This window comes from Dicentrarchus labrax, unplaced genomic scaffold (genome assembly GCF_905237075.1).
Source record: "Dicentrarchus labrax unplaced genomic scaffold, dlabrax2021, whole genome shotgun sequence".
Taxonomy (NCBI): Eukaryota; Metazoa; Chordata; class Actinopteri; family Moronidae; genus Dicentrarchus; species Dicentrarchus labrax.
In genome coordinates this window covers 3,267,835-3,293,624 of record NW_026136720.1, presented here as the reverse complement: position 1 = coordinate 3,293,624, position 25,790 = coordinate 3,267,835, and the positions used below count along the sequence as shown (strand labels likewise).

Genomic DNA, 25,790 nt, shown 5'->3' with positions numbered 1-25,790 from the left:
TAAAATTAATCTTAATCTCTTTATTTTGACTTTATATGTCACAGAATTGGACTTTTAATCACACAGTTTTAACTTTCTAACACATAATGTCGAGTTTGTATCCAAGAATTTAGATTTTCTGTCTCAAAATGTCGTTTTTCTATCTCATAAAATTAATTTCCTTATTCAGGATTAATAAAGTTAATCTGAATCTCTTTATTTTGACTTTATATCTCATAATTTCGACATTCTGTGTCACAATATCGGCTTTTTTAATCTAATAATTTAGATTTTCTGTCTCAAAATGTCGTCTTTCTATCTCATAAAATTAATTTCCTTATTGAGGATTAATAAAGTTAATCTTAATCTCTTTATTTTGACTTCATATGTCACAAAATTGGACTTTTAATCACACAATTTTAACTTTCTATCGCATAAAGTCAGGTTTTTATCCAAGAATTTAGATTTTCTATCTCATAAAATGAATTTCCTCATTCAGGATTAATAAAATTGATCTTAATCTCTTTATTTTGACTTTCTATCTCATAACTTTGACCTAACATGAACATTTATTATCATGGCTAAGTTTATAGATATTTTAAAATATAGATTTTCATCATGTTTCATATCTCACGGCCGGAAATGGACTTTCCTTTCTTCTCGCGGTTTCGGTTTGACTCGGTTTGACCCGGTTTACCTCGGTTTGACCCGGTTTGACCCGGTTTACCTACTCCTACAGCAAACAACAAACGCGTGATTCATGCTCTCCTCTTTCCCACCATCCATTACCGCACAGGAGCACGGCGAGCGAACGACTCTACGGCGGCCCGCACGGACCAGCTGTCTGTCCGTGTCGCGCGGATAAACTCACGCACTCGTCTCGAGCCGTGAGCGCGCGGCGGCGGCGGTGGTGACAGTCGCCATCTTATTTTGAAAATCAAACAGAACCGGAGCCACAGCGACTTCTTTCCATTGCGGTCCAGTTTGTTGTGAGAACCGAGGCGGGATGAACGTCTGAGTGACTTCCACGGGAGCACGGTGAGGCTTTTAAATATATCCGGTGTTTAACAACCGTCGACCGGTGAACGTGAAACCCCGCGAAGAGCCGTTTTTAATGCGGAGGGACGGTTGTTAGCCACCACCACCGCGGGGGGCGTCTATTTGCTGGAAAGCAGCTGTCATACTGCTCCCAGCCTGAAAAAGTTACAATTCCTACATTTTATTAAACGCTTCTTGTGCGAAGTGTGCCGCGTTTATACGTGTGTGTTTATCCCGTTGTAGCTCGAGTGGATGTTGACATCGGCTGCGTGTAACGTTTGCGCTGCGGGGTCGATTCCCTGGGATTAGCCGGAGCCCGTATAAAGGAGCTAACGAGCTAACCTCCATCCGCGGCCTTCGAGCCCGCGGCCAAAGCATGTGGAGCTAATCACTTCACAGCCTTTTTTAATCGATTAGGTTGTCCCAAAACATTATTGATTGTTTGTTTTAAACCCCGTTATTGATTGTTTTTTTTGCCGATTCACACAAACTCGGGCTTTTAAAACTGTTGCTAACGTCGGCTTCACGTCCAGTGCTAATGTGCTAGCCCCCGTACAGGGAGCTGGTAACACTTCACAAAACAAGCTGATCGATAACGCGAGGTATCGATCACAGGTAGGGTGTGCGGATGCAGGGTGGTGGGTGAACGTGTGGCCGGTTAACGGCGGTGTGTAACCGGATTTAACGGTTAACATCAGCCCGTAAACATGCTCGTTAACTCCCGAGTGTCTGCCAGCGTCATGGCGATGTTAGCTCGCGTAGCTACGTCCTCCTCTTCCTCCCTCCCTCCCTCCTCCCTCCTCCTCCTCCTCCCCGCAGCTTGCGAACCGGAGTTGTTTTTTTAAATCAGGAATTAAGTGAACAGTCTCCTGAAGCAGTGGGGCTCAGACTGTGGCTCCGGGTGTCGGTCCAGTGAGGTGTAGAGAGAGTTGGTTGTAGCTGTCAGGAGGAGCTAACCTCCATTAGCTCGCTCTTTGTTTCGGAGACTTTAACTCTCTGCTTCCCTCTGGTCGTTAAAGAAACGCTGCTTTTAGCTCTTAATGCACTGTACTCTTCTTGTTTTTGGGTGAAAGCTGCTGTAGTAGGTGTGTTAGTTACTTCGGTGCAACGACTTTAACTTGTTTTTTTATAGTTTTTTTTTTTTTTACCAGACGTGGAGGCACAGGTGAGGCCTAGTACTAACGACTGAGAGCAGGAAGTTTATGTAACTGATGTTTCCCACAAGATACGAGTCTGAAACTACCTGACTTTATCTCATATTCACCGTATTTTGGGGGTTTTTGTTGGCAGATAAATGCAGACACTATAATATGTTTCACTGCACCTCTGGCTCTGTTTGCACGTAGGCCTCAAAAGCCTGTCACAATATTGTGTGTTGTCAGTGTACTGTAGCTGTAAGGGCTCCACAATGGGGTAAAAACATCATATTGGGATTATTTTCACACATTTTGAGATACGATTAGTGTGGGAAAGATTTCAAATTTAATTTTCGCTGAAAAAAACTCCTCAAATCATGAAATTCTTTTGGTTTCTGTGTGAAACAAACATGTTTTTCTTACACCTGGAGAACAAGATCTGTAGGCTCGGAGGATCTCTGCAGCACTACAGTAACATAATGCTGTTTCTCACACATTTTAACCTCAATCTTAAAAGTTGCAGCAGCTTCTGCTATTTGGGTATTACACTTGTGAATATTATCCTGCATTAAAAGTACAACACTCTCGGTTTAGTGCGGTTCATAAAGGAGGTTTTGTTTCTTTTGCAAAAAACATTTTCTGTGTTTGTAAAAAAAATCGTTGTTGACTTCTTTTTTGTTCTTTTCCTTACAGATGCTGAACTTGATTTTAAACTGAAGGAGCACCGGGGGGCCACTGATCCGAAATCTCATTTGGAAGACGACATTTTTTTTCACACCTTTTGGGGGGGGGGAGCAGAAGTAACCTATCACTGCAGTGACTAAAGGGGAATAATGGTGATTTTGCGCCGTGCTCGGCCGCCTGCTTCCGCCCCGACCAGCAATGAATCTTGACTCGCTCTCGCTGGCTTTGTCTCAAATCAGCTATCTGGTGGACAATTTAACAAAGAAAAATTACCGAGCCAGCCAGCAAGAAATACAGCATGTAAGTGGTAGCAGAAGTATCTAAATACAAAGATTTTATAGTTTTATCCATGTGAAGTGTCTTGAAAATGTCTCCTTCCGTCCACATACTGATGTTTTCCTTTCCCTTCTCAGATTGTTAATCGTCACGGTCCTGAGGCAGACAGGCATCTACTACGCTGTCTCTTCTCCCATGTGGATTTCAGTGGCGATGGTAAAAGCAGTGGCAAGGACTTTCACCAGGTAATTTTTGATTAGGAAAAAGTGTGCTTGACTTTTTTGCATCTTATTGCATCTCACAGAAATGGCGTTTCGGGCACAATATTTATTAACTTATTGTCATTTTAGTTCTAAAAATGCACTCAAATTCTAAGAAAATTTTGTACTTTTAGCACCACTTACGGGAAAACAACAATTGCTTTTAGAAGTAAATAAGTGAGTCATTCTTGCAATCCCACAACTTTGATTGATAGACGCGGACGGCTCTGGCCAACATGAAACATTGATCCACTGAGTAATAACAGCTTGTGGCAGTAACCCAGACGGGACCATGATTTGAATCCTTTAAGGTGATCTGAAGTGAACCAAATTTGTAGGAAAGGTAGTTTTCTAATTGAACTTTTGTTTAAAACATTTAGTGCAATAGGAACAGTTTCAAACTTTCACACATCCATTGGGGTAGTTTCACATTTCCACAAGTGTTACAGGATCACTGGAGACACAGGATGAGACTACTTAAAATAATGTCAAAGAAAATGGATAATAAGCTTGTCACAATAACATTTCCTTGTTTTTGATCTCCAAACGTTTTGTATATTTATATATAATATTGAACAGGCCAGCAAAATATGGTAGAAAGAATGCCTGTGAGTTATTGCACCAGTGCCTACTTTATAGGAACAGCTTGTTAGGTTGATTATTTAGGGAAAAAACAGAGTGACACATTGTCCTTCCAGTGGATATTAGTTATCACAGAGTACACTCTGTACAGTTTGACATTAACTAATCGCTATTAGCCGAACACTGATCATAGAGGCCTGACAAACTGCTACATTTCTAATTAACCCAGCTGTAGTAATACAATAAAGTAAAAACATTGACCACTTTATTAAAATACGTGTTTCAGATAAGATTAAGAGATAAACTGGACACATGTTACTCTGGTTTCCTTCCCAACTTGGCAATCAAGAAGAATCTTAGTAGTAATCATAGTTTCGTCAGACAGTGTGCACTTATAAACTCTGTGAAATGTAAAAAACAAAACAAAAGGGGCAGCTGTTCATGTTGGTGTACTATTCCCCCCCTCCAAACAACAAAACATAAATATGCACATGCCAGCTGATTCCATCTTTGGGATGCTGTCTTGTGTACTTTAGAAACTACAGCTGGCCCAATCAGCCAGACCTTTAATCTGACAGTGTGTATAAAACAGAGACTGTGTCCTTAAATCAGGGGGTGCATACATCTATGTCCTCTGCACTAAAAACACTGGAATATTGATCACTTTATGCTGATCACTTTTAAATGATGCTTTGTTTTTGTGCATATCTCAATATGGCTTCACTCCGAAACCTGTAATTCAGAGGTGATTTCATAAACTCGTACCTTTTTTTTAAAAAAATATATAAATTTGCAGATTCTTGAGTCTTTAGTAGTATGTTTTTTTCCATTGTGATTATAGTAGAATTTAATAATACTCATTGTTTTATTGTCATACTTCTTACATATCTTATTCTTCACCTGCCTCTGTTCTCTTTCCTCTCTTCTTCTTCTCTTCAACTTGCCCAAGACACAGTTTTTGATCCAGGAGTGTGTGTCGCTGATATCAAAGCCAAACTTTATCTCTACTCTGTGTTATGCCATCGACAATCCCCTGCACTACCAGAAGGTAAGTAGCAGATCCCAGAGTTTTTATATTGTACCTGTGGTAGCCTGAATGTATGACAGCCCGTGTGCTCCTAAAGCAGGCAATAAAATACAGTCACAGGTTACAAGTCCAGGGATGTTGATCCACAGTTGGTCTTATGAGTGGGTCCCCAATAAAATGTTAGTTTTCCCAAACAAATTGTAGTGTCTAGTTCAATGTTTATATGGTTATATTCATGTATAGTAAAGTACATTTAATTATTAATTATATTGAAAATATTACAGAACATTTGGAAAGAGTGCACATAAACAAGGAAAGTAACATGAATTTGTTGTTAGGGTGCATCAGAGATTCAGGATGCGTACATGGAAACATAACTGAGAGTCACAAGTTACAATTGGCCAAATCAAAAATGAGCTTTTACAAGATTCTTTCAGTTGACGTGTCAGGGTATAACTAGTTTAGACATCAGCTCAGACACCCACAAGTGAATGTGTCCTCTTTACTAAGGTGTTTGACTTAAACTGTCTTTCAGAGTTTGAAGCCATCAGCCCACTTATTCACTCAACTGAGTAAAGTTCTTAAACTCAGCAAGGTCCAAGAGGTAAGCCAGCTCTGCACCGGGCTTCATTAACTACCAATCTGAACCACATACTGTATGAACAAATTCACATTTTGTAGTTAGGAAACATCGATGGTTACATGAGAGTCGCACGTTTTGACATTTCATTTATTTCCCAGGTGATATTTGGCCTTGCTTTGCTCAACTCCAGCAACACAGACCTTCGGGGCTTTGGTAAGTCATTCTAGTAGAGCTGCACACATTTAAACCTGTTGTCTGGCATTCAGTTGGACATAATATTCCTTGCACTATGGGCAAGTTAACTATCTTTTTATTCTAACCAGCAAATAAATGAACAAGCACAGATACAGTTAAGACATACATTTGCTTGCTATTAAAGAGCAACAGTAAATATAAAAGAAACGTCTCTTAAAAATAAAGTAATTGGTTTCAGCAGCGGGTTGAGAGACTTCTGCTATAACCCAACCGTACTTGTATTGGAGTCATTGCAGCCCTAGATATATAACCTCAGTAATTCCACAGATCCCTGAAGACATTGAACATATAATCAAAAGTAGTTTGAATGTCAAGCGCTGCAGTCTGCACTTATTCACAGAACAGAAAGTTGAACGAAACCCTGTCCATGTAATTGGTTAGCATTATGAACAGTTTAAACACTGTTCAGAACAAAGTCTGAGACCGTTTGACACGGCTTGTTCTTAAGATTGAAGCAAGATTAGAAGTTCACCATTTGGACAGACATTGGCCAAATGGTGTGTTAATGGCAAGAGTGAAGATAAGAAAATGAATGACTGACTTATTTGTAAGCTAAGGTGTGTTGATTTTAAAAATTGCATTTCAAAATAATAGCAGGCAACTGCTTTATTAAGTGAATGCTAATTTTTTATCAAGTTGTGATAAAGGTTGGTAGCACATGGGCATACAGGAAAGAAGTGTCAGTTTAAATTACCTAAAGTTGTTCATGGATGACACCACTTTAAACCGATACAATTGTGTGTGTTGACAATGTTGACTTATCAGCACAGAGAAAATAAAGTTTAATAAAAGCAAGTCTGTGCCTTCTTAACAAGTTGTTTTTGACCGTTTCTCAGCTGCGCAGTTCATCAAGCAGAAACTTCCGGACCTCCTGCGGTCATACGTTGACGCGGATCTCGGCGGAAACCAGGAAGGTGGCTTTCAAGACATTGCCATAGAGGTCTTGCACCTGCTGCTCTCCCATCTACTGTTTGGCCAGAAGGGAGCCAGTGGGGTAGGGCAAGAGCAGATTGACGCCTTCCTGAAGACACTTTGCCGAGGTATGGTGCAACCATCTTGGTCCTGAAGCATATAAATTCTTATAGTTTAACATACACGGCTTCGTCAGACTGAATAGAAACAATTTATGTTCCTTTTTAATGGTTTTTCAGTGTTGCTGTGCTACATTTGTTTATTTTAAGTGTGTGTTGTGTTTCAGATTTTCCCCAGGAGCGCTGCCCTGTGGTGCTCGCACCACTGCTGTACCCTGAAAAACGGGACATTCTCATGGACAGGATCCTGCCAGACTCGGGGGAGTTAGCTAAGACCATGATGGAGAGTTCTCTTGCAGAATTCATGCAAGAAGTTGGCTATGGCTTCTGTGCCAGGTGAATTTATATTTAAATTCTACATCCTCAGCGAATGCACTTATATTATATTTTTAAAAGCCTCAAATGCAGATTGCAAAACTGGATACCAGGGTGCTAATGCCTGCATAGTAGATGACTGAGACGCTGAATACAGATCTCGACTGCATCCTCAGTTCACACTACATCATTTTGCAGTTAGCCAAATCTGGACACCTGATAGTAACATGTTTTGTAACAATAGAAGAAGTTATGTGTGTCCTATCCCTAATACAATTTGAGTATAATTTGATGGATCATAGTCAGCACTGACCTGTTTGTGCTATCTCTCTCTCTCCAGTCTGGATGAGTGCAGAAACATAATCCTCCAGTATGGGGTGAGAGAGGTGACGGCCAGCCAGGTAGCCAGGGTCCTGGGCATGATGGCTCGTACACACTCTGGCCTAACTGATGGCATCCCACTACAGGTGAGTTGCTTATTTGATTTTCCTTTAGTTAATTCATTGCGAATGGTGTAGATCTCTTTTGTTTGTTTCTTTGTTTTTAAATAACTTTGGTACTTTGAATACTATTAAATGTATAATCAGTAGACCCTTTTGACAATCCCCGCTCAGACTCAAACATAAAGTGAAAGTACAGGCTGTAAAACATTGACCGAAATTGGGCTGTAAAGCTCCAGAGCTGGAGAGTTGGTTAATTAATGAAAGGAGTCACTCGTGCTATCAATATTGCAGTCATTTGATCCAGTAATGTTAATATTCATTTTCTATTCCTGTGCGTTTTCTCTTGCAGTCCATCTCCGCTCCAGGAAGTGGCATCTGGAGCGATGGTAAGGATAAGAACGATGGCTCGCAGGCTCACACGTGGAACGTCGAGGTTCTCATCGACGTCGTGAAAGAAGTGGTACGTGAACTTTCAGTTTACCGAAACTAGTTAGCCGTAGCTTTTCCTGTATAATATTTGTTCAATGTGTATTACATTTTCACATACTACACTTTAAAGGACATATTAAGTCTTGAGTAGCAAGAATTAATGCATTGCGCAACCTTGTTTCTGCATCAGCTCCACTTTACTACTCACAATTTGATGGCTATTCACCAAATGGCCATTATGCAATGGTCTGATCCCAATCTTTTTTCCATAAAGCCATAATAATCCTAGAATATTACGGGCTACTGTAGCTTACGTACCCATCATTGTATACGCCCACTCTGAGGGTTGCAGAAATCTTTTTGTACCTGATCGTCAGAAGCTGAGGTTTCACTTGTTGATTTTATGTCTGTGCCCCTAGAATCCCAACCTGAACTTCAAAGAGGTGACGTACGAGCTGGACCACCCGGGCTTTATAATCCGGGACAGCAAAGGCCTGCAAATAGTGGTGTATGGCATTCAGAGAGGGTTGGGCATGGAGGTCTTCCCTGTCGATCTCATCTATCGGCCATGGAAACACGCTGAGGGACAGGTAACTGACCAATATCTGCTCCGTCAGGATGATGTGATTTCTTAAGTGTTTAAGTGCAGTGGAAAACCTAATTGAATGCAATGGTTGCTGTTAAGAATAAGAGTAAAATTGAAACATTAATAAGGAATGCCATGTAGGAATTGATTTCTCTCTGGACACAGTGCGGTTTGAGTAGTTAAGGTTGAGCCTTGTATGTCCTCTTTAAATCTCTAATTGCTCTGTTTCTGTTTTGCAGTTGTCATTCATTCAGCACTCCCTGATGAGCCCAGAAGTGTTTTGCTTTGCTGACTACCCTTGCCACACTGTGGCCATTGACATCCTTAAGGCCCCACCAGAGGATGACAACAGAGAGATTGCCACCTGGTATGAAACTTCAAGCCACTATGTTGAAGAGTGTAGCATTTGTTTTTATCCCCTTACTGGGTTTAGTGACTCAGCTATACATTTGGGAGGCATATTTTGACCTACTGAATGTGGTTCTTACAGGGCTGAGGCTATAATGTGTTTGACCCATTGTCCCCCATCTCTTCACAGGAAAAGTCTGGACCTGGTGGAAAGCCTACTAAGGCTGTCTGAGGTGGGCCAGTATGAGCAGGTGAAGCAGCTGTTTGCTTTCCCGATCAAACACTGCCCGGACATGTTGGTGCTGGCATTGCTGCAGATCTCCACCTCCTGGCACACGCTGCGCCATGAGCTCATCTCTACCCTCATGCCCATCTTTCTGGGCAACCACCCTAACTCGGCCATTATCCTGCACTACGCCTGGCATGGACAGGTTGGTGTTAGAAACTGTCTGGCTGTTAAATGCTGGTCGATTTCAAGTCAAGAAGTCATGTTTTTGTTCTGATTCTATTCTTATAAAGCCTGTGTACTCATAAAACCTGGTGGTTATTTTCCAGGGACAGTCTCCCTCCATCCGTCAGCTTATTATGCATTCAATGGCAGAGTGGTATATGAGAGGGGAGCAGTATGACCAGGCCAAGCTGTCTCGCATCCTGGATGTGGCCCAGGACTTGAAGGTTTGTCAGAGTAGACTAAATCACTGACATGACTGCTCTGAACATTAAACCCTCAAGCTAAATGGGCATAATAATTAGGCACTAGTGTTGTAGCGCACAAGACTGTTGCATTCAATAATATTCCACCACTTGTCTTTTATAACTTTAACTAAATTTAGTCAACATGACATTAAAGTAAGACAAATGAGGGGCTATAGGGACATATATCCTGTGGTGTTCTTGGCTTAATCACTAATGTATGTATCATTTTGATTGTGGTCAATAAGCCAATATGTTTTGTTTTTTCCCCCAGTCTCTATCGATGTTGCTGAATGGCACTCCATTTGCCTTTGTTATTGACCTTGCTGCACTTGCCTCTCGCCGTGAATACCTCAAACTTGATAAATGGCTGACTGACAAAATCAGAGAGCATGGGGTAACTCTTCAAACTGATCTTACTTGCATTTATTCTCAAATGTCATTATAGTTTTGTCAGTGTGTTTTTGAGAATATTACCATAACAATCCTTTTGTGTCATCTCAGGAACCTTTTATCCAGGCGTGTGTGACATTCCTGAAGAGGCGCTGTCCATCCATTATGGGGGGCTTGGCGCCAGACAAGGACCAGCCCAAAAGCGCCCAGCTGCCCCCGGAAACCTTAGCCACCATGCTGGCCTGCCTGCAGTCCTGTGCTGGGTGAGAGGCTTTAGGCTCCGTCACTGTAATATTAGTTTGCCTGCTGCTTGTAAAAAGACCGACCTGTGCCCTTTGGGTGTGTGTTATTCTCTTTCCTGTCACTATCAATTAAAGGCAATAAAAGCCCAAAAACAATATTCTAGAAAAAATGAAGCCCACGTTTGGTAATATTTGATGGTGTTTTGACCACATAAGTCCTGAAGAAAAAAACTTTTGTCTCTGTATAGAAATTGTAGACACCAGTCACTGTAACCAATAACTAAAGATTTGTTTTGTTTTTTTAGGAGCGTGTCCCAGGAGCTGTCAGAAACCATCCTGACCATGGTTGCCAACTGCAGCAATGTGATGAATAAAGCCCGCCAGCCACCACCAGGGGTAATGCCAAAGGGACGTGCCCCCAGCACCAGCAGCCTGGATGCCATCTCTCCTGTGCAGGTACTTTCATGTGAAATCCTGCCTCTATAGGCAAACTTTGAAATGCCTTTGTGTCAACAAAACCGATCTGTATTTCCAAATTGCCAATCCAAATTATTGTTATAGTTCTGTCATAATTTAAACTTTTCATTTATTTATTGTGGATTCATGGACATCATGCACGTGTTGCTGAAACTTATCTCACATTTGTAGCACTAACTCTTCCCATTCCTGCTTAATTCTCTTTACTGCTCTTCTGTAGATGGACCCTCTATCTGGTATGGGTTCCTTGAACCTGGGAGGCACAGCTACCTCCCACACTCAAAGCATGCAGGGTTTCCCAACCTCACTGAGTTCAGCTTTCAGTAATCCCCAGTCCCCAGCAAAGGCTTTCCCACCACTCTCCAACCCTAATCCCAGCACACCATTTGGGGGTATTGGCAGCCTGTCCTCGCAGCTTCCTGGTATGGACTCTGGTACTATGCAATTTTTTATTATTTTATTATAAGACAAACAAGCAAGGCACATTTTTATACTAAGGTCGTATTACACTAGCCATTTCACTCAGTCTTCTTTGGATTCGGTGACTGGACTCGAACTGGTTTCGTACACTATTTCTATGTTAATATTCTACATACAGTAAACCTAAGCAAACTATTGCATAACTTCGATTAGACCTCTAACTTTCTAAGTTTGTATAATGTAGAGAATTTTAGAAACAAACACAAGGGGAAACATTTTGTAAGGGTTAACTTTAGCAGAACACTCAGAGTTTAGAGGACAAGGGATCGTAGTTCAGAGGGTGAGGTAAGTGTGGATTGAAATGACTGAAGTACTTTGTCACTTGCAGGTCCTTTGGGCTCAGGCATCGGCTCTGGTATTGGCTCTAGTCTGGGGATGTCAACGGTGAACACAGACCCTTTTGGCACCAGGAAGATGAGCACACCAGGCCTGAACCCACCTACCTTTCAGCAGAGTAAGATGAAGGACTGTAAGCAGTGGTGGAAGTGGTGTGAGCCCCCTCCCAGCGCTGCTCAACACTGTATTTCCTCTGCAGTGACAATGATTATTGCCTTGATATGCAATGCATCTTAGTGCGCTTCACAAATACAGTTTATAAGACTAAGTTTCACTAGTCTTTATGTGGAGCTTAAAAAAGACTTGGGTAGTTTTGGCAAACATTTATGTGTATAACTTAACATTTCTCATTTCATGTCACAAAACCCAATTTGTTTGTCATAGAGGAAATAGTCTGTTTATGCCGTCAGCCCCACTTTAGTGTTATTTATCTGCTTTTTTAACATCAAACACAGGTCTAACCTTACTTTTTGATTCCTGGTGCCTCACTTGATTGCAGTTATTTTCACTGATGTGTTAATTGCTTGGCTCATCCTCCTGCAGATTACAACATTTCAAGTGAGTTAAAATGTCTTTTTTCTACCCTTTCTTCCAGCTGACCTTTCTCAGGTGTGGCCCGAGGCAAACCAGCACTTTAGTAAGGAGATAGATGATGAAGCAAACAGTTATTTCCAGCGCATCTACAACCACCCACCTCACCCAACGATGTCTGTGGATGAAGTAAGTTATTTTGTCACTGCCAAAAACTCACATGCTTTGATAGAATTATTGGCTGCTGTTGATTTTAGTTCTGCTTTTCCATAAACTCTCAATGTTGCTGCTCTTTGAATTAACCCCTCTCTCTACATTATTGCCGCCCTACTAGGTACTGGAGATGCTGCAGAGGTTCAAGGATTCAACCATCAAGCGGGAGCGGGAGGTGTTCAATTGCATGCTTCGGAACTTGTTTGAGGAGTACCGATTCTTCCCCCAGTACCCAGACAAGGAGCTGCACATCACTGCATGCCTTTTTGGTGGCATTATCGAGAAGGGTCTTGTCACCTACATGGCCCTGGGCTTGGCCCTCCGATATGTTCTTGAAGCCTTAAGAAAACCTTACGGATCCAAAATGTATTACTTTGGAATTGCTGCCCTAGATAGGTTTAAAAACAGGTAATGAATTGTTCTCTTTTGTAAAATGATAGTAATACAGCCGTCTTCTCTCAGGCTAACGCATCTCTTAAATCTCCAGACTAAAGGACTACCCTCAATATTGTCAACATTTGGCTTCAATTGCCCACTTCTTGCAATTCCCCCACCATTTACAAGAGGTAATCAGGTTTCCTTAATTTACTGTTGCTCACCATTTTATAGTGTTATATTTTCCCAGGTCTGATTATAGGAAAGGCTCCCCACATACAGATAAATTAAATCTCTCGCTCTGCACCTTTCAATATCCTGTGTGTGCAGTATATCGAGTATGGCCAACAGTCACGGGACCCTCCGGTGAAGATGCAGGGCTCCATCACCACGCCTGGCAGCCTGGCACTGGCACACGTTCAAGCCCAGACGCAGCAACCGGGTGGCCCCAAACCCCCACCACCAGGTCAGCCCAGCACTCTGGTCACCACCACAACAACTACAACCACAGCAACCAAGACCACCACCATCACAAGACCTACACCCAGCACCTTCAAGAAGGATGTCCCTGTGAGTTTTTTTTTTTTTTATATGTCTGAACAACCTTACCTTGTCAATGCTTCCACTTCATGTAAATAAATTAAATACTGTACATAGACTTGCACTGTTTTCTAAGGTAGTAGTTGTTCTTCTTCTTACCTGCAGCCCTCCATAAACACAACCAACATTGACACCCTGCTGGTGGCCACTGACCAAACAGAAAGGATTGTAGAGCCACCAGAGAATGTCCAGGAAAAGATCGCTTTCATCTTCAACAACCTTTCTCAGTCCAACATGACGCAGAAGGTAAAGTGATGTTATTTATTTATTTAGTGAAAATAATTGTGTATCAGGAACCTTAATAGTCATAGAAGCTTTTTTTTTTTTTTTTTTTAAACCACATCTGCTTTTTTTCAGGTTGAGGAATTGAAAGAAACAGTGAAGGAGGAGTTTATGCCCTGGGTGTCTCAGTACCTGGTGATGAAGCGTGTCAGCATTGAGCCCAACTTCCACAGTCTCTATTCCAACTTTTTGGATACCCTCAAGAACCCTGAGTTTGTGAAGATGGTCCTCAATGAGACTTACAGGAATATCAAGGTAAAACCGTGGGGGATAACATGGGAACTTGAGGGTTCATGTTTTTCTTTTTTTCTGCCTATGTGTTTTGCCTGATGAACTGTTATATATTATAAATATTACACACTCCTCATCTCTTCCTTTCAGGTTCTGTTGACCTCTGATAAGGCAGCTGCCAATTTCTCTGATCGCTCCCTGCTTAAGAACCTGGGCCACTGGTTGGGCATGATTACACTGGCTAAAAACAAGCCTATCCTTTATACAGTAAGTTCCAAGTTTGGTGGTTCTGATGTTTCATCATGTGCTGGCTGTCCTGTTGGCTAACACATTATTTTTTCCCCTTCTGCCAGGATCTGGAAGTCAAATCTCTGCTACTGGAGGCGTATGTGAAAGGTCAGCAGGAGCTACTGTACGTAGTTCCTTTTGTGGCCAAAGTTTTGGAGTCCAGTTTACGAAGCATGGTGAGTAACGCAGGTGTAAACTGAAAGATTACCTCATACAACTGCCATGCTGTCATTTACTTCATGCACAAATAACTCTATACATTGGCCTGTACTTAACTTGTTTCTTTGGATTCTTAGTAGTGATTTTAACTAATGTGTTCATCTCTGATGTTGTAGGTCTTTAGGCCCCAGAACCCCTGGACCATGGCCATCATGAATGTTCTCGCTGAGCTGCATCAGGAACATGACCTCAAGGTACATTATTCTTCCTATGTAGCCACGTTATTGTCTGTATCTCAGTGACCATTCATCATTTTCCAAATTCCCTTATTACCCATTTATATCAACCTGTTGCCTAAACCTGCATGCTGATTCCAGCTATAATATAAATGAGCTATGTTTACCAATAATAACAATAAAATCACATTGAACTGAAAATATGAAAATATTGCTCACATTGTTCTCTTGTTTACTGCAGCTGAACCTAAAGTTTGAGATTGAAGTTCTGTGTAAGAACCTGTCTCTGGACATCAATGACCTCAAGCCGGGAAACTTGCTAAAGGACAAGGACAAGCTGAAGAGCCTGGAGGAGCAGCTGTCTGCACCAAAGAAGGAGACAAAGCCTCCAGAAGAGATGCTGCCAGTTTCTACCACAGGTGGATACTCCATGTTCTCTGTAGCTTTGTGCTGCTTTCCACGTACTCTACATATCTTAAGTCTTGAGCTACAACTTTAATTTAAGTTATTAAGATATGTTTGTCTGTTTCGCATAACTTGTTAACGTTGCCTCTGGCGATAAGTGAGTATCCATCCAGAGTTTGAAAGTTTTCTCATGTAAAAACAATAATAATGATTGAATAAACAAATCATGGCCCATACTTCTGTCAATTGACCGAAGTCGGAATATACTGAATATTGATAATGATGTTAATATCTGAAAATGCTGTGACGTTCATTATAATATGAATTTTGACCACATCACATACCCAGAACTCTTGGTAGTACTCGCTTTTGTTGCCGATATGCTCGCTTTCTGTTTGTTTTCTGCGTAATCTGCTTTTTTCTTGTGATTTTAATCCAATTAGCGTTTTGTGACCAACAGGAGAATTTGTTCCATTTGCAGCCCCTCCCTCAACCCCAGCTGCCACCACCACCACTTGCACAACCACTGGGCCCCCCACCCCACAGTTCAGTTACCATGACATCAATGTGTATGCCTTGGCAGGCCTGGCTCCACACATTAATATAAATGTCAACGTAAGTACTTGCAAACTACTGCTCAAGGGTTAATGTACAATTTAAAAGACATATCTTCTCTCTGTCTCTTGTTTTTCTTTTTTCTTTTCCTTTTTTGACTTTTCTCTCACCCTTCCCCCATTGTTTCCCTTTAGATCCCACTGCTACAGGCCCATCCTCAGTTGAAGCAGTGTGTACGGCAATCAGTAGAGCGTGCTGTCCAGGAGCTCGTGCACCCTGTGGTTGACCGCTCTATCAAAATTGCCATGACGACCTGTGAGCAGATCATCAGGAAGGACTTTGCCCTGGATTCGGAGGAGTCCCGCATGCGTGTGGCTGCCCACCATATGATGAGAAACCTCACGGCCGGCATGGCCATGATCACCTGCCGCGAGCCCCTGCTCATGAGCATCGCCAGCAACCTTAAGAACAGCTTTGCTGCGGCACTGAGGGTAAGCATGTGTATAATATATAAAGAGATGCTGCACAGAGAGAGCTTTCTTTACCTACACACACACACCCGTCCTTCCCTTCTGTTTCTGTTTGATACCTTGTGCCGTTCCTGCTTCTTTACCTTGAGGTGTTTATTCCCTCAGGCACCAACCCCCCAGCAGAGGGAAATGATGGAAGAGGCTGCAGCCAGGATTGCTCAGGACAACTGTGAATTGGCTTGCTGCTTCATTCAGAAAACAGCTGTGGAGAAAGCTGGCCCTGAAATGGACAAGAGACTAGCCACGGTGAGACGGAGAAATGGATCATGTTAATTGTCAATGTTGCTGAAAAGAGATAATCATAAATCATAAAATCTTTAATAAATGCCAACCTCAAGACAGAGGGCCTGAAGTAGTTTTAGTCAAAGTAATTACAACTGTCAGAATAATACATGTAGCTCTTGACTGGGGACTTTTTATTGATGCATTTTTGAAAAGCAAATGTGCATCTTCTTAATTTTGTTTCTTCTGTTCTAGGAGTTCGAGCTGAGGAAGCATGCACGTCAAGAGGGACGTCGTTACTGTGATCCTGTTGTCCTGACTTACCAGGCTGAGCGTATGCCTGAGCAGATCAGACTCAAGGTGAGATCACTGCAACATCCAGTAATGCAATATCAATTCATCATTATGCAACCTTATTCTAGTTGCAGGTTAAACTTGATTAAATCTGTCCAGTAGGATAATGATGCACCGTGTACAGTCTGGTTACCATTCCTGTTGAGTAATAAATTGTGTGTTGTAGGTTGGAGGAGTGGACCCCAAGCAACTGGCTGTATATGAGGAGTTTGCCAGAAACGTTCCAGGCTTCTTACCCAGTAATGATCTCTCCCAACCCACTGGCTTCTTGGCTCAGCCCATGAAGGTGAGTGGTTTTCTTCCTATCCCCCAAACCTTTTTCTTTTTATTAGTAATGCTACCTTAGTCGGGATGAAGCTAGCTGTGTGTTGCACACTGTAGGTAAGTGGAGGGAGGGAGGGAGAGAGAAAGACAGAAGGCACTCGGGAGCATAAAAGTCACATCTTTTGGTTGTTCATTAAGAATCCGACCTGCATCCATACAAAGAAAGTGTACATTTTTAAGTTAGGTTACAACCCGTTTACTCATTGGAATTAATACATAAAAATACATAAAATGCTTCAGAATTATACATTATTATTCTTAAAATTAAACAAAGATAAAGTTGATTAATTGAATATCTGTCTTTTGTTAACAGCAACAAGCATGGGCCACAGATGACGTGGCTCAGATCTATGATAAGTGCATGGCAGATTTGGAGCAACATCTTCATGCCATCCCTCCAGCCCTTGCCATGAACCCCCTGACCCAGGCTCTGCGCAGCCTGCTGGAGGCTGTGGCCTTGGCTAGAAACTCCAGGGATGGCATCGCCGCACTCGGCCTACTGCAGAAGGTAGAGCAGTTACTTCTACAGTTGCTGTCCAGTCTTAGTAAAACACACAAATTAGCATAGATTACCTTCTCTCGCACCATTTCTTAAGTTGTCTCTCTATTCCCCCAGGCTGTGGAAGGTCTTCTGGATGCTACAAGTGGGGCTGATGCAGACTTGCTGCTCCGCTACAGGGAATGCCACCTGCTGGTGCTCAAAGCCCTTCAGGATGGACGTGCTTACGGCCCACAGTGGTGCAATAAACAGATCACCAGGTATTTTATTATTAATCAAACGCTGCTGTCTTAAGCTCCTTTTAGCCTAACTGATATGAATCATATATGTGCTAGTTGTTGTTGTTGTTGTCATTAAGCTTTCAAGTAATTATTATTATTAAATCTGACATAAAAACATTTGATATGAGGGATGTTGAATAGAAGTAAAATGTGGATGGTGCATCACATAAGGTGGCTCCATATAAAGGATATGTGCTGTTTGTTTACAGGTGTCTGATTGAATGTCGTGATGAGTACAAATACAACGTAGAAGCAGTGGAGCTTCTGATCAGGAACCACCTCGTGAACATGCAGCAGTACGACCTGCACCTGGCACAGGTACGCATCACACACCTTCACATGTAGAGTCATTAAATATTTTATTTCCTTTTAATTGTATATTTTGTTGTGTACATACTAAAGCACTACATTTTTATATTTAATGAAGATTTTTTTTTAGAAAAATAGGCAGTTCTGATCAGATCCACTATAGTTCAATGTTTTTATAAAATTAGGTGTATAAGCACCGCATTTAACATTCATCAATAGATTAATGAATCTAACAGATCTTTGTCATTACGAGCTAAAAGTGGTTTTTGTTTTGTTTTCTTCCAGTCAATGGAGAATGGACTGCACTACATGGCGGTTGCATTTGCCATGCAGTTGGTGAAGCTGTTGCTGGTGGATGAACGTAGCGTCAGCCATGTGACTGAGGCTGACCTCTTCCACACAATTGAGACTTTAATGAGGACCTGTGCACACTCCAGAGCCAACGCACCTGAAGGGTAAAAAGCTTGTTATCTCTACCAAAGCGCACATAACTCTAATGTAAGAGGCGTTTAAACTGACTCTCTCTCGTTTCCTCCTCCTCAGTCTTCCCCAGCTGATGGATGTTGTTCGCTCCAACTATGAGGCCATGATTGACCGAGCCCACGGGGGACCCAACTTCATGATGCACTCCGGGATCTCACAGGCTTCAGAGTACGATGACCCTCCAGGCCTGAGGGAGAAGGCAGAGTACCTCCTGAGGGAATGGGTCAACCTGTATCACTCAGCAGCTGCTGGCAGGGATAGCACCAAAGCTTTCTCTGCCTTTGTTGGCCAGGTAAACTCATTTATCAGCTAAGATGGTCAAATACAGATTATGAAAATCAAGGCGAGCCTTATTCCCCATGTTTATCTTACGTCTCCTTTTCCCTTTCCTTCAGATGCACCAGCAAGGCATCCTGAAGACCGATGACCTGATCACAAGGTTCTTCCGGCTGTGCACAGAAATGTGTGTGGAGATAAGCTATCGGGCACAAGCTGAGCAGCAGCACAACCCAGCAGCCAGTGCAGCCATCATCAGAGCCAAGTGCTACCACAACCTGGATGCCTTCGTTAGGCTCATAGCCCTGCTGGTCAAACACTCTGGAGAGGCCACCAACACGGTGACAAAGATCAACCTCCTCAACAAGGTACAGCAGCGTGACCATAAATATGTATCTGTGACAGAACAGTACAAAATATAAACTATTATTGATGAGACATTAGAGAAAATTACTTGTGCAGAAACTTTATTATAAAATAAGCTTTTTAAAACATTTTAAATTTGTGGATGGTCATATTGATACCATTGTGTTTTGGGTAGTTTTTCATATGTTCAGTATTCCTTTTTTAAATGTGTTTTTCGGTAATGAAACACCACTACGTAGAGTGATCCTCACCAGATGTGTGAGTAGGTTTCTTCTGCTCATAATAGGAAGGTTACAAAGAATTCTACATAAATCAGGGACAATAACTTTCTTATTTAAATAACTGTAAAAGACTGATTGTAATTTGTATTTGATTGTAGAATGTCAGCAGCTGTATACTTTATAAAACAAAGATACTGCCGGTAGCCTTTGAACCAGCTGGTTTGCTTGATTTTTGATTGCGCTCTGCATTGTTCTTCTAGGTGCTCGGTATTGTAGTTGGGGTGTTGATTCAGGACCACGACGTCCGTCAGACAGAATTCCAGCAGCTGCCGTACCACCGCATTTTCATCATGCTGCTGTTGGAGCTCAATGCTCCTGAACACGTCCTGGAGACCATCAACTTCCAGACACTCACCGCCTTCTGGTAAGAAGTCTCCTCCAGCCAGGGAACTGTGACAGCACAGAAGTAGAATAGAAGCCTCAGAAACAGAAAATCTTAATTTTAAAAAGGAAAATATCAGTTTTAACTGACTCTATTATTGATGCACTTTTCTTTCTTTTTTGATCTGCAGCAACACCTTCCACATCCTGAGACCCACCAAAGCACCCGGCTTTGTGTACGCCTGGCTGGAACTCATCTCCCATCGCATCTTCATCGCCAGGATGCTAGCACACACACCGCAGCAGAAGGTACGCAGGAATAAGACTCATTTCATGCACACGTGTGGTCTCATTAATACGGGAATATTGCTGCTGTCTCTGTATTAGTTGGTGATTGAATTTCGGTCTGTTGTCTTGAAGGGTTGGCCCATGTACGCACAGCTGCTGATTGATCTCTTCAAGTACCTGGCGCCATTCCTGAGGAATGTAGAGCTCAACAAACCTATGCAAATCCTCTACAAGGTGCTTTTTCCTTTTTACTTGATGTACTTGCAGCCATACCTGCTGCCTGTATTGGCTATATATTAGTTTTATTTCATCTCATGTATCTATAGACTTCAAGTCTTATTATCATAATATCTGTTGTTTCATTAATGTGCAGGTATTTCCTGTTAACTGTATGGATTAACTAACAATTATTGTTATGGTTGGCTGTTTCAGGGCACACTGCGAGTGCTCCTGGTCCTGCTGCATGACTTCCCAGAGTTCCTGTGTGACTACCATTATGGCTTCTGTGACGTTATCCCACCCAACTGCATCCAGCTCCGCAACCTCATCCTCAGTGCCTTCCCACGGAACATGAGGCTACCTGACCCGTTCACACCCAATCTCAAGGTAGAGACACACAGGACCCAGCTTGTGAGGGGTTAGGGAAGCAACATAAAACCATATTTATTAGGAGCTCAGAGTAATTCGTATGAACAAAAATAGATAACTACAAAGGAAAAAGGCTACTGGATGCTGTTAGAATCAAAATAAATACTCTTTAAGAGCTACAGACATCCTAAAAGAATCAAAAATGCAAAGAAAAACCTCTACTTAAAACAAGTGATGTTAAATAGAAAGTAAAGGGTAAAGTAGTGATTAATACACATAGGATTAAAGTTGGACGGCATTAAAATGTGTGCATATTGTAGGGAGATCATATCCTACTGAGCTTAGACACAAACACTACAAGGAGAGTTGAACACAAGGGGTGACCTGACTTTAATATTGTTTTTATTACCGCCCCCGGCTGCAGGTGGACATGCTGAGCGAGATCAACATCGCGCCCCGGATCCTCACCAACTTCACAGGCGTTATGCCCTCTCAGTTCAAGAAGGACCTGGACTCGTACCTGAAGACTCGTTCACCGGTCACGTTCTTGTCTGAGCTGCGCAGCAACCTGCAGGTAGGAGCAGCGTCCATCTACGTTAGATTATTATTACACTTGAACCAATAACAGCACAGTTGTGTGTTAATTTGTCACCTTTCTTTGTCTCTCAGGTGTCTAATGAGCCAGGAAACCGCTACAACATCCAGCTGATCAATGCTCTAGTGTTGTATGTAGGCACACAGGCAATCGCTCACATCCACAACAAGGGCAGCACCCCCTCCATGAGCACTATCACCCACTCTGCACACATGGATATCTTCCAGAACCTGGCTGTGGACCTGGACACTGAGGGTAAGGTGGCAGCAGTAGTTAGTTCTATCTAAAGAGCCAAAAGAGAAAAGCTTTAGGAAAAACGTCACGTGTGTTTCCGGTGTGAGCTCGAAGAGTTTAGATCTTCCAACATCTGCTGCTGTGTCTCCTCAGGGCGTTACCTGTTCTTGAACGCGATCGCCAATCAGCTGCGCTACCCCAACAGCCACACTCACTACTTCAGCTGCACCATGCTCTACCTGTTTGCTGAGGCCAACACCGAGGCCATCCAGGAGCAGATCACCAGGTGAGTCGCGGTCGGATCGGAGCCACTGTGATCTCGGCAGAAGTGATACGTGGAGCCGTCACAAAGTTAACCACGAGTGCCGTCAGTCAAAGCTTTCTCCTCCTCTTCCAGGGTTCTGCTAGAGAGGCTGATAGTGAACAGGCCACACCCGTGGGGACTCCTCATCACCTTCATCGAGCTGATCAAGAATCCTGCCTTCAAGTTCTGGAGCCACGACTTTGTGCACTGTGCCCCTGAGATTGAAAAGTAAGTTCCCTGTTTGACTCAAAGTATTCTGTTTACATGCAGCTGTGCATACAAATCCCTCTGTAGGGTGAACAGTACATCATAACAGTTCAAAGTGAGCAGCTTGAGACATTTTTCCTCTTTACACCAAAAGAGAAATCCTTTTTCCAAAGTTCTCCACCGGTGGTGACCACAGCCTCACTCGTTCATTCATTCAACCACCTTGTTAAAGTCTTTGTGTATATCCTCAACCTGTTGATATCCAGGTCTTCACTATGTTAGAACAGTGGGCTCTTCTTTTGTTATAACGACAGAACTTAGCCTAAAGAGGCAAACTGTGGTTAAAAACCCCAAATGAGACGCACTATACATCCCAAGAATGCTCCTGAAAGCTGAATAATATCTGCATATCCCTCACGTCTTCATCACAAACATTCACAATAAGACCTAATGCAGGGGAATTGGCTGTTTGTTATATTCAGAATCATAGTGGAGAATCAGTGTGCAACAATCTGGAGATATGGTACGCATCAGTGTATGTTTATACTGTAATCAAAGCGACATATTGCAATCATTATAAAGAAATCTAGCCCTCTGGTTGCGTTTACACTACAGTGTAATGGTTGCAGGTGTGTAAACACACAGTTCTGTCGTCTTTGTGTCGATAACTGAGCCCGCACAGACGCCACTTGTTAGCAGGAAGAATTCAAAGAGAGTTGTGATGCTAATAATAATAATGAGATAGAGTAAAGCTGCTCCCTGTAACAGACGGTAATGTCTTCCCTCTCCCCTCCAGGCTGTTCCAGTCGGTAGCCCAGTGCTGCATGGGACAGAAGCAGGCCCAGCAGGTGATGGAGGGCACCGGTGCCAGCTAGCCTGTGTACCAGCCAGCTCGTAGCCCTCGGGAGAGATGCCGCGGCCTTGACCCACTCCCCCCCCACCACACAAAAACACATCTCCCTCTTTACTGTTGGCACTGGATAAACTGGCAACCACAGTCATTTGAAAATGTGGATGAAAAAGGACTACTGTTGACGGTTCTAAAGGAGTTCATGGTTCTGAGGAGTTAGATTTTTGTTTATCCCTTTGGGGCTGAATTGAAATGGAGATAATGGATTGATGCTGTTTAATATACTTTTTTTTTTTGATGCTTTTGATGTAAATATTGGAAAAAGGAAGCACGGGAGCGTAGATAAGTGGAGAGCAATGCACATGTCAATAAAAATGTATCCTGACATGTAAAGACATCTAAACGAAACATTTTCACTCACTACCAAAGTCCTTGGTTTGCGTCCCTCCCACACAGATCCTTTTTTCTTACTTTTTTTTTTTTTTTTTTTGGTTGCTTTCAGAGGCTGAATGGTAGATGATTGAAGAAAAAAAGCTGCCTGCTACTTTCATTTGATTCCTTTTTATCCCTGAGTGGGACAGGAAGACGGAGGGTAGTCTCCCAGGTGGGGTGGGGGTCTGCTCCTGGTGTGTTGGTGGAGAAGGTTTGCTGATGGTTTGTCCATTTGAAACTGGCTCTGGAAGTCTCTCCCTGGCACTTGTAAATTGTGCAAAAGTGATGGTGACATCGTATCTTGACAATTTGTACAAAGATCCAAATTGAAGAACAATAGAAGGACCAATACAGCCCATTTTGTAACATTTTGAATGTTTTGTAAATGTATTGGTCCATGTGTTGTATTTTGTAGTTCTTTCTAGTTTGCCTTTAGTTCTTGCTACTTAACTGCAGTATGCATACATACAGGAAATAAAGCATTCAAACTGCAACGCATCTGTGTTCATTCAGGACGACCGGAGTGATTGGAGGGTGTTTTTTATACTCCAGGTACAGCGCTGCTCTAAAGGTTTGTGAATCCTGAATGTCTCTTTCAGCCTCTTCCTGAGCTCCTCTGAGATTGGTTTTCCTCTCTGCTAGGGTTGCCCACTCCCCCTGGAATACGTGGATGTTTAGAGACCCAGCTGTTGGTAGGATGAGCTGCAGACTTCAGTAGTGGGTGTGAAGCAGAACGGACTTTGGCGTTGACAGTCAAGCGTGGCAAGAAAAGCGAGCTAATGCAAAGTGTTACGAAATCATTTCATGATTAGTGTGGAAATTATCGTTTTTTGTATCACAAACTTTATTTTCTGTACCCAAAAAAAACATGTTTTTGTCACATTTTATCTTTTTATTCTGAGATTTTCATGTTGCAGTTTGGTTAATATTTCCAATAATCCTGCAGCCTTACTAAGATTGTCCTGTATGGGTTCACCAGACTGAACTGAACTCCCTAAAGATCTATTTCATTGGTTCATTTAGCCAGCTGATTGTATTTACCTGCTCCTTTTAAGCCTCACAACAGATTATTTTCACTGCACATTTTATTTCCTCAAAGTACATTGATTTGATAAAAACTGATTAAATAGATAATGGTGAAATTCTCTGGAGGTTCTCGCACTTCGCAGCAGCACTGTAACGGACGGATGTTTCATATTGTCTTTGAATGAAGTTTTACATGTTGTCATGATGGCAGTGGTAGTACACTGTACCTACCTAATGACAGTTTTTATTAGAGAATGTGAAACGTTCAACTGTGTTATGTACGTCCACAAGATTTGGTTGCATCGACTGCAGAAAGGGTGGAAACAGACTGAAAGTATTTGAGGTTGACTGTTGGCTTTACTTACAAATTCAGGAGGCTCTATCGGCAGAAATGGATTATAACACTTACAGATATGTTTCCATGTATAATGAGCTGCAGATAAGAATCACTGTATCCCCCCCACAGAGGAACTATGGGTTACCAAGCGTCCTGGAAAACCTGGAAATTTAGGAGTAGTTTTTCCAGTCATACAAACACCTGGACATGGATTCCAAAGGACCAAATGACAGAAATTTGAATTGTGTTCTCGCTCTCGTGATGTAAATATAATCCAGCCCCTGAGATTTTTATTTTTTGTGGCTATGTTGTCCATTGACATTCCTGCCTGGGTCCAGTTTCTGCATTTTCTTCATCGCTTCACATCCTCTGTTGACGGCCACTCGTTCTTACTTTATTTAGTCACAAGGTTTTGACTGGCGGGCGCTCAACAGACAAACTGAATCAGCATTGGAAGAGAATTTACCAATAATCTACTGTATTAATTATTTTTGTCCCGCTAGTTGTTTCACATCAGTTTAAACTACAATTCAAATAAAAACAATTCTATTTTAGAAATGTGTTCTTGTCTCGTGTAAAACAATAGCAAAGGTCGAAGCTTCCTGACAGTGTGTGCCATCGGTTTCTAAGAAGAGAGTCTGTTTCTGGGCTTTTGAAGACATAAAAATCTATATCGCATTTCTTCTGTTACATATGATTTTAATAATGGAATTATTTGAACAATATTGGGCTTTCTTGTAGCACTGAGAGGACAATACCAACAACCAATCCAATTTAACTCTGAGACCACTGACGTATGTAAACCTGGGTCCGCATTTAGTTTGAAACTCGACGTGTAAATGTCTCACCCTATTATCCCTGTAATGGAAACAGACAATGGTAAAACATCTTGCTTATCAACACTAATAGTGTGCATTGGTAACGGGAGTGCAGAACAAGCAGTGTTTAAGATCAGGGTGTGTTCAGGATATCATTTATTGACACACAGGAGCTCCATCAGTCTGTACAGGATGCTGTTCCGTCCTGGTCAGCGTCCACTCCCTCGTCTCCGTAGCAAGGTTATTATAGTTACCTGAGAACTAAAACTAGAAGTGAAAAAGCATTTCAGTGAACAGAAATAGAAATTAAAAAAGCATGGTGCATCAAACTGATTCATTATATTAAAGTTTCACTCCATAGACTGTAGAACTTGAGTTAATGTGCTACCTGATACAG

The 25,790-nt window shown here is 42.1% G+C and overlaps 1 protein-coding gene across 11 annotated transcripts; it reads left to right on the top strand.

Annotated features, from left to right (window-relative positions):
* Positions 1–861: 861 nt before the first annotated feature.
* On the top strand, positions 862–23,706 carry cnot1 (CCR4-NOT transcription complex, subunit 1). Of its 11 annotated transcripts, none has more exons than XM_051381000.1 (49): positions 862–1,017; positions 2,847–3,137; positions 3,251–3,358; positions 4,911–5,003; positions 5,518–5,586; positions 5,724–5,778; positions 6,657–6,860; positions 7,019–7,187; positions 7,507–7,633; positions 7,959–8,069; positions 8,458–8,628; positions 8,864–8,991; positions 9,163–9,403; positions 9,528–9,647; positions 9,940–10,062; positions 10,170–10,321; positions 10,606–10,756; positions 10,998–11,199; positions 11,586–11,711; positions 12,189–12,313; positions 12,459–12,745; positions 12,825–12,903; positions 13,043–13,282; positions 13,418–13,558; positions 13,670–13,849; positions 13,976–14,092; positions 14,179–14,289; positions 14,449–14,526; positions 14,750–14,927; positions 15,395–15,528; positions 15,663–15,959; positions 16,104–16,244; positions 16,476–16,580; positions 16,741–16,860; positions 17,212–17,406; positions 17,515–17,657; positions 17,888–17,996; positions 18,273–18,442; positions 18,531–18,762; positions 18,866–19,114; positions 19,594–19,757; positions 19,906–20,023; positions 20,135–20,236; positions 20,435–20,608; positions 21,015–21,164; positions 21,260–21,440; positions 21,573–21,705; positions 21,817–21,951; positions 22,727–23,706. In XM_051381000.1, the coding sequence occupies exons 2-49, from the start codon at positions 3,036–3,038 to the stop codon at positions 22,803–22,805; spliced, it is 7,119 nt and encodes a 2,372-aa protein (XP_051236960.1). In that variant the 5' UTR covers positions 862–1,017; positions 2,847–3,035; the 3' UTR covers positions 22,806–23,706. The 11 variants fall into 11 exon arrangements, with proteins under 11 accessions (XP_051236960.1, XP_051236952.1, XP_051236953.1 ...); XM_051380992.1 differs by having other exon boundaries at positions 10,998–11,211; positions 13,034–13,282; positions 15,374–15,528; XM_051380993.1 differs by having other exon boundaries at positions 4,905–5,003; positions 9,534–9,647; positions 10,998–11,211; positions 13,034–13,282; positions 15,374–15,528.
* Positions 23,707–25,790: the final 2,084 nt, after the last annotated feature.